Consider the following 13,906-nt stretch of genomic DNA (forward strand, 5'->3'; position numbering starts at 1 on the left):
CTCTCTCTTTCTCTCTCTCTCTCTCTGTTCATTCTGTCTGTCCTTCCTCCCTCCCTCTCTCTCTCTCTCTCTCTCTCTCCTTTCCTCCCTTCATTTATCCCCCCCTTCCTCTCTCTTCCCTCCCTCCCTCCCTTCCTCTCCCCTTTACTCCCTTCTTCTCTCTCTCTTTCTTTGTCTCTTTCTCTTTTCCTCCCTCACTCCATCCATCCCTATCTCAGTCTGTGTCTTTCTCCTCCCCCTCCTTCCTTCCCTGTCCCTCCTCTTTTCCCTCCCTCCCTCCCTCCTCCTTCCTTCTCCCTTTTTCTCTCTCTGTCTCTGTCTGTCTGTCTGTTCTCTGTCTCTCTCTCTTTCTTTTTGATGTGGCTCCAGATCATTATGCCACTTATCCCCTTTTGCCATAGGGCTGTGTGACCTGGCAGACTGGTTTGTCAACACTCAGTAGTGCACCTGTAAATTAAGTAATCCTAGTTTGCCTATGCCAGCGGAGTATGGGACCGTGTTCATGGGCCCCTCCCTGCAGTAGATATCACCTTGGCCATCCAAAATCCTGAATATTACTTTCCCTTCCATGTATTAAGCAAGAAGAGAAAGCTGAAAAGATGATGTGACGGTACCTGATTTTTAGTTTCAGTTTTCCTCATTCTGAAATGAACAGCATAAATCCTCTCACTACTCAGCTCATAGAATTCTAGGGAGAGAAGTATTTGGTAAACTGTAATACTTTATATCGATGTGAAGTATTCTTACAAGGATTTGTCTAAGTATTATATAGAGAGTCTGCCACGTATCTGAGTAGGAAAACTTCACAGCTAAAAGACAAACTTTTTGCCTTCAGGTAAGATCTCTGATCTGTGATAGGACAGTGATTGGGATCAAGGAGTTCATTCACAATCTAGAACCAGATTTTACAGGTTAATCTCAAGTTAATTGTACATGTGTGTATTGGAGTGGGGGCCAGGGAGGAAGCGACAGAGAGAGACAGGAACAGAGAAAGACCAGGAGAGACAGACAGACAAAAATAGAGAGACACAGAGAAAAAGAGAGACAGAAACAAAGAAGATAACTGGAAATTCAAATTTATAGAACACAGCCTTTTCATTGGTCAATTCTTATATTTTTTTTTTGGGAGGAGGGGGAGAGACAGATTGTTCTCAGCAATAAAAGGATGAGACAGCTGATGCTTGGGGGAAGCACCATGATTTCCTTAAAGTTACATGAAGCAAGAAATCAGTCAGGGTTCTTCCAGCCTCACCCTTCCACACCCATTGTGGCTAATCTATCATCTAGTCACCTGAGCCTTTTATTAACTGGTTTTTGTACCTGGGAGTGGGTCAGTGTTTCTTTTGAATGTTTGGGTTGGGATAAGCCATACCCCTCTGATGTCACCTGTCATTTAGGGTGTGGGTTTTACTGTGTTCTTTTTCCCCTCTTCCTTATCTAGAGTACCCCATTTCATTTGGCCTAGAGCATCCTTCCTATCCTGAGCTTGTTAGACCTGTTTGTAACAGCCAGACAACTGGCTAATCATGGGTAGAAGAGACCCTCCCTAAGAAAGGAATGTTTCTGTACAAGGACATTATCCTTCACAAATGTGAAGTGATTTTGATGTCTGTGAATCAAACTCTCAGGCCTAGCTCCCCACCTAAGATGATCAGTCCTGATAGTTAAAGCTCATGTTTGACTTTATCCTTATGAAGGAAAGAAAGGGAGTTATTAGAGTTGTAAGTTTTACTTACTAACATCCCACATCCTCTTTGGAAATTCATTTTATCTTAGATGGAATATCAGAATCTAAATATTAGTCATAGTATAATTATTATTAACTCTCTCAAAACCCAATATTTCATATTCTTTCATATTGAAATACTTTCATATTCTTAAGAATATAAGAAGAGTCTATGATAGAGTAAAGGAAGGCCAGTTAGGATGATGTATAACAATAACTTTCCATACTTTTAGATTGCTCTTATGATTGTCAAGGCTTGGCAGGAACCCGGAATGGTGAACTGGGCTAGCACCTCAGCCAGCATGATGAAACTCCTTCTATAAATCTCTGAGACACTTTGAATTTTCTTCAATTTTTTTTCAGTCTTTTGGTTTATTTTACTTAATTCTTATCTCATGAACTCATTAGCTTTTATCTGGATCATTTTAATTTTTAGGGACTTTGCTGCTTGAGCAAGATTTTGTACCTCTTGTGCCAAACTACTAATTTCCTTTCTAATTCTTTCTTCCAAATAGACAGCAAAACTATATTATTGGGGCATGTCAACTTCCCCTTCTCAGAATTAGAGACATCTAACCACAAAATAAATAAGAAAGAAATTAGGTATCTTCCTTTTTATCCCCATTTAATTTTATCTAGAGATCTATCATATTTAAGTTTTCTAAGGTAAACTTAGAAATCTAAGGTAATCAGAATCTTAGAAAACTTAGATGTGATAGAACTTTGGAGAAAATTGAATGGGTATAGAAAGAAATATATTTTTTCCTCAGTGGTATATGGCACTTATACAAAAATTGACCCATGTTAGGACATGAAAAAAACCTTACAGTCAAATGCAAAGAGGCAGAAATATTAAGTGTATCCTTTTTAGATCACAATACATTAAAAATTATATTCAATAAAGATCCAGGAAAAGTAGACTAGAAAACAACTGGATATCAAATAATCTAATCCTCAAGAATGGGTAGATCAAACAGCAAATCACAGAAACAAATCATTTCATCCAAGAGAATGACAATAATGAGACAACATATCAAAACTTATGGGATGTAGCCAAAACATTTCTAAGGGAAATTTTATCTCTAATTCTTTCTTCCATACTTCTCATTTATTTTCCAATTTTTCCCTGTGGCATTCTCCTTTTATTTATAAAAACACTTAAAAATTTTCTTTTGTATCATTTTATGTCTTCCAGAAATTTTAGAATTTATTTCCAAACTGTGCTTTTGGGGGGAGGTTTTACTTATAGATGTTTTGAAGTCATTCTCAAGTTTATGTCTTGAGTGTCCCTGTCACCATAATAGCTTTTTATGGTGGTATTCCTTTTATGATCAGTTATTCTTTCAGCCTACTTCCTGACTTCCAACTGTTTGTTGAGGCTAAGGAAAGCAACTTCCTGAGGTTATCTGTAGGCTGATCCTCCAGATGCTTTCTTAAGGCACTTAGTGTTATGTTACTTCTGCTCACAGGGTAGCTCAGGCTGAGGGCCTTCAAATTTTTACTGCTCCCAAAGCAGTTTGATCCAGTGGTTTGCTACCTTGGATTGAAGTTTGGGTCTGAGCATCGAGATTGCCTGCTTTGGAGTTTCAATAGTTTGCTACTGGACTTAGCTCCTATTCACTGCCTGGAACCAGCAGTGCTCTGCTCTTCAAAGAGACAGAGATTTCTAACCTAATTCTATCTCTGCAGGCTTCATTTTGGGATAACTGCTCTCCTACTGGGTTCTGAGCCACATTACCACATTAGGGACTTTGCTGCTTAGTATACTGACTAAAAGACGTGCAATCACTCTTTACCCACAGCATGTATCCCTGGATATAGGTACTCTACCCAGTCTGTTCCAGATTGTGATCCTGAATTGAGTAGTAAGCAACAAAGCTGACAGCTAGAATCAATTCCTGAACCCTGCCTGAGGTCACAGTACCTTGGGACTTCATTTTATCTCTCAGTCCTCTTTTAATACCTAGACACTGGAACATTTTGTTGCTTTCCGGGTCAGACCCTTTTCTCAGTTCCACAAACCTCCCTGACTGAATCTCTATACCAACCTGGACCAGAAAAGTAATATGCTGTGCCTTTTTCTTGTGTTTCTTCATTAGCATTCAATCTGGTGCATTTTCCAGCTGTTTGGGAGTTTTGTGATGAGTAGTTTGCTGTATATCTTGCTATCCATTATCTTGACTCCATTTTCAAAATTGCTTCTGTAATTCTAAGAAATTGAAAGAACATCATAAGGTTGCAGGTTAATTCTATTTGAAACCATCTAGATCACCTTGATTTAGAAGACAGTAGAATGGACAGCATGTGTTTAATATGTCACAACAAATCAGCAATACTAAGACTTCAGAGGCTTAGTGGATAGCTATTTTTGCACTGAGAAATATCTGAGTTCAAGACTTACCTTTGCCCTATCTGGCCAACAATTGAGGTTGAACAATTGAGGTTAAGTGACTTGCCCAGGATCACACAGCTAGGTAGCGTTAAGTGTCTGAGCTGGAGTTGAACACAGATTTTCCCGACTCCAGGGTTTATTCATTGTGCCATCTAGCTGCCTCTGGTCATCTAACTTCTTAATGTTTCAGGCAACTCTGTAAGATTATGAGCTACAAAAAAGGTGCCAACTTTTGTTGTTGTTGACCCTTACTAGGAGCTTCCTATATAGATGAACACCAATCTAATCAATAAATAAACATTGATTAAATGCCTAGTCTTTATCAGGCACTGTATTAAATGCTCTGGTACAAAAAAAAAGGTAAAAATCGAATCCCTGGTGTCAAGGAGCTTCCATTCTAATGGAGGAGATAGCATGCAAACAAATATATACAAATAATCATACAGAATAAGTAGAAAATAAATAACAGAGAGAGGCACCAGAATTAAGAAGAGTTGGGAAAAGCTTCTTATAAAACATGGATTAGGGGAAGTAGGTGGTACAGTAGATGGAATGCTAGGCCTGGAGTCTGGAAGATTCATCTTTCTGAATTATAACTTAGCTTCAGATACTTACTAGGTGTCTGAACCTGAGCAAGTCACTTAATCCTCTTTGCCTCAGTTTCCTCATCTGTAAAATGAGCTGGAGAAAGAAATTTCAAACATTTCAATTGCTTTGTCAAGAAGAATTGGACATGACTGAAAAATGACTGAACAATAACAAAAAAGGAAGGTAGGAAGTAAGTAGAGCAACTACTTTCACAGTAAGAACCATAAGAGGAAAAGTGGATTTATCAAGGAATACTTCTTATGGGCAAGTGTCAAACATCACATTGCAGAGGTAGAAAGACATCACTATCTTCCTGGTACACACAATAGAAAGCTTGAGCACTATATTGCCCAATTAAAGACAACAACCACCAAAAAAAAAAGAAAGTTGAAGAAAGGACTCTGAAAAATAAAAACATATCAGAAATTCTAGGTCCCTCTGAGCAAGTAACTAAAAGCAAAAGTCAAAAAATCAAAGTGACAAAAGCAGTGATAGCAGTGAAAAAAGTGAAATAAAGATAAAATGATACAATATTCATTAAGTGTTTTTCAAGTCTTAAGAACAATAAACTCTAGGTGTAATTATCCAGGTGCTACTTTTACAGGTGAATGACAACTCTTTGATGGAGGCAACATTGTATGATGGAACAGACTGAACTTGTAGGCAGATTCATTCTGCCACTTTCTAGCTTGTGACTTCGGCAACTCGTTTATCTTCTGTTAACCTACGTTTCCTTATCTGTGGAGAAATGAAAATAGTAGAATAATTAGCTTCCTCAGAAAATGCTTGGAAGATTCAACCAAGTTCTCATTTACACTAGAATATCTCACTTGATTCTCACACTCTGAGAAGAAGACTGGGAATCTGATTATTTGTCTTTCTCTGTAGAGAAGGAAATTGGGTTTCAAAGAATAACTTCCCTAAGGTCACACAGCTAGTTAAGTGGCAAAGCCAGGATTCCAACCTAAGCCTGATGATTCCAAATCCCAAAGCTCTTTCCGCGATACTATTGCTTCCATCAATAGTTGCATTTATATAAACCTTAACTGATCCGATGATAATAACTGACATTTTTTTGGCCTTTTAAGGTTCGTAGATAATTGTGCACAGATTATCTTATTTTATCCTTACGACAGCCCTGTGAGGTCAGTACTACATTATTATTCCCATTTTACAATAAAGAAACCAAAGCCGAGAGGATTAGCCTTCATGGCTACAGCTACAGTTGGAAAGCGGCAAAGGTAAATGCTGCTTTCTGCAATTTAAGTTGTCTCCCGCGCCCCATCATGCTGCTTCTCATGATGATGACCGTGATGGAGACCTACGTTAATTTCATGAGACTACCTGAGTGAGGCCTACGTCAGACTACATGAATTAGTGCTTCTCCTAACCTCTGATGAACATATCACTCCAGACAGAAGAGTATTAGGGCATTTTCCTGGGAGCCTGCACTTTTCTCTAGAAAGAAGCAACTGTTCTGGCTGCCTAATGAGCTCTAATTATTCCCGACCCTATTGTAAAAGCCCCCAGTTAATGTCTCAGTATGCTCAGCTAAGTCTTATGTTTAGTAAGAAGTGTCAGGATGAAGTGTGTGTGTGTGTGTGTGTGTGTGTGTGTGTGTGTGTGTGTGTGTACCTAGTAGTAATTTCAAGTTTGTTTTCTCTGTTCCTCCTGCCTTTAAGGCTTAACCTCTTGCATTTCCTGGGATAGATTTTGTGTCCATGAGCCAAGAATCTGAAGGGTAGCTTCCAGCTGTATCCCAGCAGCTGGCTTCCTGATTTCTCATCTGCCAGCAGCTTATAAATGTGTTTGATAAACATCAAACTCTGGCCCACCCACTCTGTACCGCCCTCTGCTCTAGACCCATTCAGCTGAGCACGATGGATTCTGAGTCGTGGAGAAGTGGAATCTATTTTAGACGATAATGTTTCCTTGGTTTTCCTAAGGTGCAACTAAGCTGTTGAATGAAGTGGGGAAAGCTCCTTTGGAAGCTTAAGATGAGAAGGGGAATTATCTTGCATTATATTATATTTTTATCACGATCTTCCCTTTTTCTGCTTTTAATAATCATCTGCTCTGGGAACACTTGATCTGGAGTTAATTTTTAGGGAAGAAGAAGAGAGATCCATTTTCATCATACTAAATCATGCTTTTGAAAGACAATATATTTTAATGGGGTAAAGATTTACATCTTATCATTGCTACTGATGGACACTTTGATCTTGAAAAAGTTGATCAGCTTCCTTGTACCAAGGTTCATTGATAACCATTTCAACAAATACATTGTAAGCCCCTACTATCATGCACAAGCTACTAAAGATACAAAGATTGAAATAAAATAGTCCCTGCTTTCAAAGACCTTTTATTCTATTGGAGGGAAACAACACATACTCTACTAAATAAGTTCAAAATGTAGATATAAAAAAAATACAATGTTATTTTCAGGAATTAGTGCATAACTAACAACTGGGCAATATGGTAATGTAGGAAGTGGCCCTTGATTTGAACTTTGAAGGGAGCTAGAAAGTCCAAGTGGCAAGTGGTGGAGGTAAGAAAAGCATGCATTCCAGCCCTAGCAGGGAAGTAGAGGGAACCACAATGTAATGCAAAAACACAGAGGAAGAAAATAGCTTAGAAAAATAAGCCAGATTACAAAAAATCCTAAAGACCAATATTTGTATATTAATCTAGATAGGACAAGGAGCTGCCAAAACTTCTCAAGCAGAAATGTCAAATGTGGGAGCCACAGCCCTCGACACTTCCCACAATCCATACAAAATTAAAATGGAATAGAAAAATAAAAATACAATTTGTGTTATTGTTATTTAGTCATTAGAGTGACAAACAATAACAACAGTCATATTTGACTTTTCATATCTGACTTTTCCTGGCAAAGATACTAGAGCAGTTTGCCATTTCCTTTTCCAGTTCATTTTGCAGAGGAGGAAACTGAGGTAACCTGTTAGGTGACTTGTTTAGTCACTCAGCTAATATTTAAAGCCAAATTTGAATTCAGGAGTTTTCCTGACTCCAGGCCTGGTGTCCAAGGGAAAAATAAGTACAATGGAAAACAGAAAATGTTTTAAAAATGGTTTTTTAAGTCATCATGCAGCCTTCCAAAATCCTTACGTATGGTTTAGTGACTTCCTTTCTATCTTGAGTTTGACACCATTGGTCTAGAGTAGGAATTTGTGCTTTAGAAATATCATTTTGGCAGTTGTGCATGGAAGATGAATTGAAGAGGAGGAGAGATTGGAGACACAAAGACTAATAAGGATGTTATTTCAGAGGTCCAAGGGAGAGATGATCAGGGTTTGAATGAGAATGGTTTTGTGGTGTATGTAGAGAAGGGGAATTGAGAGTATAGGATTGATAGAATTTGACAGCTCATCCGAAATAGAGAATGAATAAAAATGAAGCATTAAATTGACTCAATAATTAACTACAAGTCTGTGTTTGAGTGATTGAGGAAATGGTGATGGCTATGACAGAAAGATGGAGGTTAAGAGGAGTGGTGAAATGGAAAATGAATTATTTTCCTTTTTCTTTTTTCAGTAGCATTTTATTTTCCCAATTACATGTAAAGCCAGTTTTCAACATTCATCTTTGTAAGATTTTGAGTTCCAAATATTCTTTCCATCCTTCTCTTCCTTCCCACCTCCCTAAAAGCAATCTGATATAGGTTACACATTTGAAAAAAGAATTGTTTTCAACATTAGAAGAGGGCTGAGCAGGTGAAGTAGAAGACAACATTTTCACAGGTGGTTTTTACAGGAACTTTGCAGAATGGGAATTTAGTTTTGAGATTATATTGATCTTTCTTGTCTTTCTGCTCCACAGGATATAGCAGTTGGAGGGAACTGGCCAAGGCTTTGGCTAATAGAGACATTCCTGCTGTGCATCCAGATCTCAAGTTCTATCATCCTCAGAGGCAGGAATTCAAGGTAAATACAAATGTTAGACTCTCGGTTGGCAGAGATAACATTTCTTCCTAGATCCATATAACTTCCCTTGTCATTCTCCTAATCAATGGAGAGACCTGTACTTTTTCACTCTCCTTTGGTAGATAGTGAAGAAGCAACCATGGGCTTGAGCCTCTGAAAGCTCTTTGTGGCATCATGAACATTTCCTAGCCTACTTGAGGGAGGCACATGTGTCAATCCTATCCCCTACTCACCCCAAAGCTGCTAAGTAGAACTAAAGAAAGTTCATTGCAGCTTCCTTTAGCAGAAATAGGACCAGATTTGCAGTCTGAGGATCTAAGTTTGAATCCCAGCTCTACTATTAATTATGTTATCTTGGTTAAATGGGGGGGGGGGGGAGAGAGAGAGAGAGAGAGAGAGAGAGAGAGAGAGAGAGAGAGAGAGAGAGAGAGAGAGAGAGAGAGAGGCATAGAGACAGACAGAGAGGAGAGACAGACAGAAAGGAGAGACAGAGAAAGCATGTAAGAGAGTCAACTTACTAAATATTTTCCATGGGCCAAACACTGTACTAAGTGTTTGGAATACAAATACAAGCAAAAAGAAAGATAATCACTTATAACAGGGATTTGGTATTTCTTGCTTTTTCAGTGGGATGGGAGAGGAAAATAGAAAAAAAGTCTGATTTTTATTTGAAAAGAAAATTTAATTAAAAATGAAAATAATAGGCAATCTCTGCTCTCAAAGAACTTACATTCTAATAGAAGCAGGGATGGGGTGGGGGGGGAAGGAAGTTGAATATCCAGAAGGGAGACATAGTACCTTTATGGAAACAAGGTAGAAAAGTTATCTAGGGAGATATGGACTGAAACAGTTTTGAAATGAGCATGACTGGCATGGATGTTTCCTTAAAAGAAGGCTCCAGTGAGGAAATCCTCAATTGGAGGAGGAGCTCATAGGGGCAGAAGTGGAGATGCACAGCTTGGGCTGGATTTGAAGAATCTCTTTGAGGCAGCCAGATTGCTCAGTGGTTAAAATGCCAGGTCTGGAGTCAGGAAGGCTCATCTTCTTGAGTTCAAATCTGACCTCACATAACTTATTAGCTGTGTGAACTTTGAGCAAGTCATTTAAATCTATTTGCCTCAGTTTCCTTACCTGTACAAATAACTCTGGTGTCTTTGCCAAGAAAACCCCAAATGGGGTCATGAAGAGTAAGATATGACTAAAATGACCAAACAAACTCTCTGGGATTCAATTTCCTCATTTTTAAAATGATTCTTAGAGTTCCTGCAGGTTCTAATTCTTTGATTCTTTTTTTTGGGGGGGTATGTAGAAAAAAGGTAAAGCAGTCCTAGTAGAACAATGAACTCTTCACTGATACAGGGAGGATTGACAGACTAGGGTGTGCATAGAGGTGCGTGAACAAGATGGTGAGTGGGTTAGAAGCCATGCCCTATTATTATTCCCTTACTAGTTAAGGGAATTTGGTATGGTTAGCCTAGAAAATAATTTTAAATCTTATATGTTTCTTGTGTTTGGGGGATGGGTTTTTAAAAATCTTTCTATTTTTTGTGACTAGCACAGTGCCAGATACATAGTCTTCAAGTATCTGAAGGCCATACTATGGAGGAAACATTAAACTTGTTCTCTCTGGCCTTAGGGCAGACTAAGAATAATGGCTAAAACAATTGGAGTTGTTGAATAGTGAAATGGGCTTGCTTGGGTGAGTTCCCTATTGCTGGAAGTGTTCAAACAGAGAATGAATGATGGAGTGGTAGCTAAGGAAATTCCCATTCAATTATGAGTTGGACTAAAATAGCTCCGAAGTCTCTTCCAACTTTGAAATTCTCTAATTCTAGATTGAGGAAGAAGGGAAATGTAGGAAATAGGAAGATAATTAATTTCTCTTTAGGGAACTTGACACTTACTGAAGAAGGTAAACATGTACATAGGATCACCCTATCCAAGATGGTAAGTGATAAGAGTTGCAAACCAGGCTGCAGTTAGAGTGATTTTTATCATGGGCTTTAATATTGAGAATTCCCTAAGATCAGGAACTAAGTCCCCTTCTGCATCCCATCAAAATGTCTAATCTGGGATTCTAAACTTATTTATTGTTCATTTGAATCAGTGACCAAAATGAAGCATGACCCTGAAGCTTATAACTTTAATCATCAACCTTCCAAATCTTGCCTTTTTCTCGCACCCTTCTCTGCTTCCTGCCTTATTTCTGCCACACTCACTGTTTTCCTTTTGATTTTCTTCTTTCCTGTGATGTTGCTTGGTGACCCAGGTCCAAGAGTCAGACAGAGGTGGGCTCAGGAGTGAGAGCTACCAACAATGGAACAAACCTGTACCCTGGATCTCAGAGGTGGGATGCTCATTGGATGCTTGAACTTTCCCTTTTCTGTTTTTTTAAAAATAAGTTTAGGGTAAAGGACAATAGAAAATGTTTCCTAAGAGTTTTTGCATCATACGAACTTAGGATTTTAGAGTTTAAATGGACCTTAGACACAATTTAAACTAACACCTTCATGTTACAGATGGCTTTGAGAAGTCATGGACACTCACAGATGTGAAATGGTGACTTTTGCACTCTAGTACCTTTGGCAAGAAAACCCCAAATAGGGTGATTATATACAATTAAACAGGTCAACAACAACAACAAATATTAGTTGTTCTGCAGCCAGAATTTGAACCCAAAACTAAATTCTCTTTCTACCACACCACACTCTAGGGAATTAGCTGTTGTTATTATTGGGAATTTCTATTGCTAGGAATAGAGGTTATCACTGAATTTTCTTTCAGTAGATATAGGGTCACTAGTAGATAATATGTCTCCATTTTACAAAGAGGAAATTGAAAGGTAAGGGAGAATGAAAGTCTTGGCCAGGATCATACAGCACATTTGAAATGACAGCTTTGACCTTGTAGAGGTTTCAGTATTCCCTACCTCCAACCAGCCTTGCCCCCCACTACTGGGGAGCACCCAAGTGTTATTTATAAGATCCTGTTTAGATTGTTTTAAGTTTTTGTTCCTGATTCACAAATCCTATTCAGTATGACATACTAAAATTTAATAGTTATAAATTTTTCCTCAAGGAGACACTGGACACACAGAAAAGATCTTAGAAGTACACAGTGAGTTTATGCATGTATATATGAATAGAGAAACATGCAAACTAGATATTACAAAACCATCTACAAATATTTCAGGGGGACCATTGAGTGGGTATTCCCTTTAGCTGCTTAGATCACAAGTCATCTACATCTTCTCATCCCATGGATTCTTGGCCATGTTCTCTAGTACATTTTCCATAGAGAATGTACTATAAGCTTTCCTTTTGGCATTATGTAGAGGCCAGGGCAGTCATCAAGCTCTCCATCTGTTATTCCTTACTCTAGATATTAGCCTGCCTCCTTTTCTGATCACATATTTCCTAGATAATCTCTTTTATGCTACTTTAAGCACATCTTTGGTAATGTTTTCCAGGCTACCATATGCTTCCCCATTATAATTTTGTCACCTGCTATTTTGATTCTTTAGAAATTACAGTGATTCCTAATCTTGTTATGTCACTGGGATATGTCTTGAATTGAGTTTGCTGTATAATTGGGAACATATTTATATTAAAAATGTTTTAGAGAACAATTTAGGATTATTGAAAGTGCTATGCAATGTTATAAATGTGAAATGTAATTTGCCTGATCTCTTCCTCCTCTGGAATTTCATTTTTTATCAGCAGTGCTTATATATGTATATATAATAAATATATATACATGCTTATATATGAATGGTTGTACATAACCAGTAATGGTATGAATGCATGTTTATCTATGAATATGTATAATTAGGGTACATGCATGTATAAAGATATAAACATGGTTTACATATATGAGTATACACATATATGATATAAGAATAACTGTGTATAATGTTTATGCAGTGACCAAAAATCTTAGCACAATTGAACATATACCTATCTCACACACAGACACACACACATACACACACAAACCTAGTAAACTTCCTGTAATTTATATATTTTGGACAATAACATTTTTTGTCAGTTGCTATTTGTGTTCTTTGTATATGTTTAGATTGATTTTTTTTTTTTTTTGCATGGATCTGATTAAGTAAGCTCCTTTTTGTTCTTGGGTTTGATACAAGTAGTTCAATATTATACACAAAGAAGAATATTATCGTCCTCTAATAGTAAAAATAATTGTAACTAATATTTATTGTTGTTGACCTGTTTAATGGTATAATCACCCCATTTAGGGTTTTCTTGCCAAAGGTACTAGAGTGGCTTGCCATTTCCTTCTTCTACTCATTTTACAAATGAGACAACTGAGGCAAATAGGGATGAGAAGCTTGCCGAGGGCCACAAACCTAAGAAGTATCTGAGGACAAATTTGGATTCATGAAAATTGTTCTTCCTGACTTCAGACCTAGAACTCTTACTACTAGGTTACCTAGCTGCCCAGAGCTGACATTTACTTAGTACTTCAAGATTTGCAAAATATTTTACATATACTATCTCATTTAACCTGCACAACAACCCTGCTATCATCATCCTTATTTTACAGATAAGAAAACTGAGAACAGAGAAGTTAAAGGATCACCAAGATAGTAAGGATGATAACAACAATTATTTTATTTCTATTTCCATCTATAGAAAGCCCTTTTTCCATTTGGATTGTACAAGAGTACATTCTTTAAGACTATAGCAAGCACTTTTAGCTAACATACATTTCCCTGTTTTATTCTTTACTTGATATTGATTGTACAACAAAGTTATTTCTATGGTTTTATTTATTTAAAAAATAATTTTAACATATGCATAGAAAGAAGATATCTTCTTGGAAGAGAATTTTAAGGGACTTTTATCCCATAGCCAACTTCCTTTTTATAATCTAACACTAAACACAATGGGATCTTGTATCCTCTATAATTTTCAAGCAAGTAAGGATTTTTTATAGGTTAATTAAATTAACTTTTATAAACTTTATACCTTCTCACATTAAAAAAAAAAACTTTTGCTATAATTATTTGTTTTTACAATATTTGGCACTGACTTCACAAGATTTTGGCATTCTTTAACTTTTTTTCTCATGAAACTACACTTTTATTACATTGGCTATTAAGCATATCTTTGAAGAGTGGGGATTCTAAGTCATAATAATAAATGATGAGGGCTGCTAGGTAATATACTAGATAGAGCTCTGGGTTGGAATCAGGAAAAACCTGAGTTCAAACACATGACCTCAAAAACCTGG

At 37.3% G+C, this 13,906-nt stretch overlaps 1 protein-coding gene across 2 annotated transcripts in view; it reads left to right on the plus strand.

Moving 5' to 3' along the window:
• Positions 1 to 13,906, plus strand: part of B4GALNT3 (beta-1,4-N-acetyl-galactosaminyltransferase 3) — a 153,635-nt gene that overhangs the window by 105,242 nt on the left and 34,487 nt on the right. The window contains exons 2-3 of one of the 2 annotated variants that reach the window (XM_074269335.1): positions 8,547 to 8,650; positions 10,920 to 10,997. In XM_074269335.1, coding sequence (XP_074125436.1) covers positions 8,547 to 8,650; positions 10,920 to 10,997 — 182 coding nt within the window. The remainder of the gene's footprint in view (positions 1 to 8,546; positions 8,651 to 10,919; positions 10,998 to 13,906) is intronic. The other variant, XM_074269336.1, reaches the window with a different exon arrangement.

This window comes from Sminthopsis crassicaudata, chromosome 5, assembly GCF_048593235.1.
Source record: "Sminthopsis crassicaudata isolate SCR6 chromosome 5, ASM4859323v1, whole genome shotgun sequence".
NCBI classification, from domain to species: domain Eukaryota; kingdom Metazoa; phylum Chordata; class Mammalia; order Dasyuromorphia; family Dasyuridae; genus Sminthopsis; species Sminthopsis crassicaudata.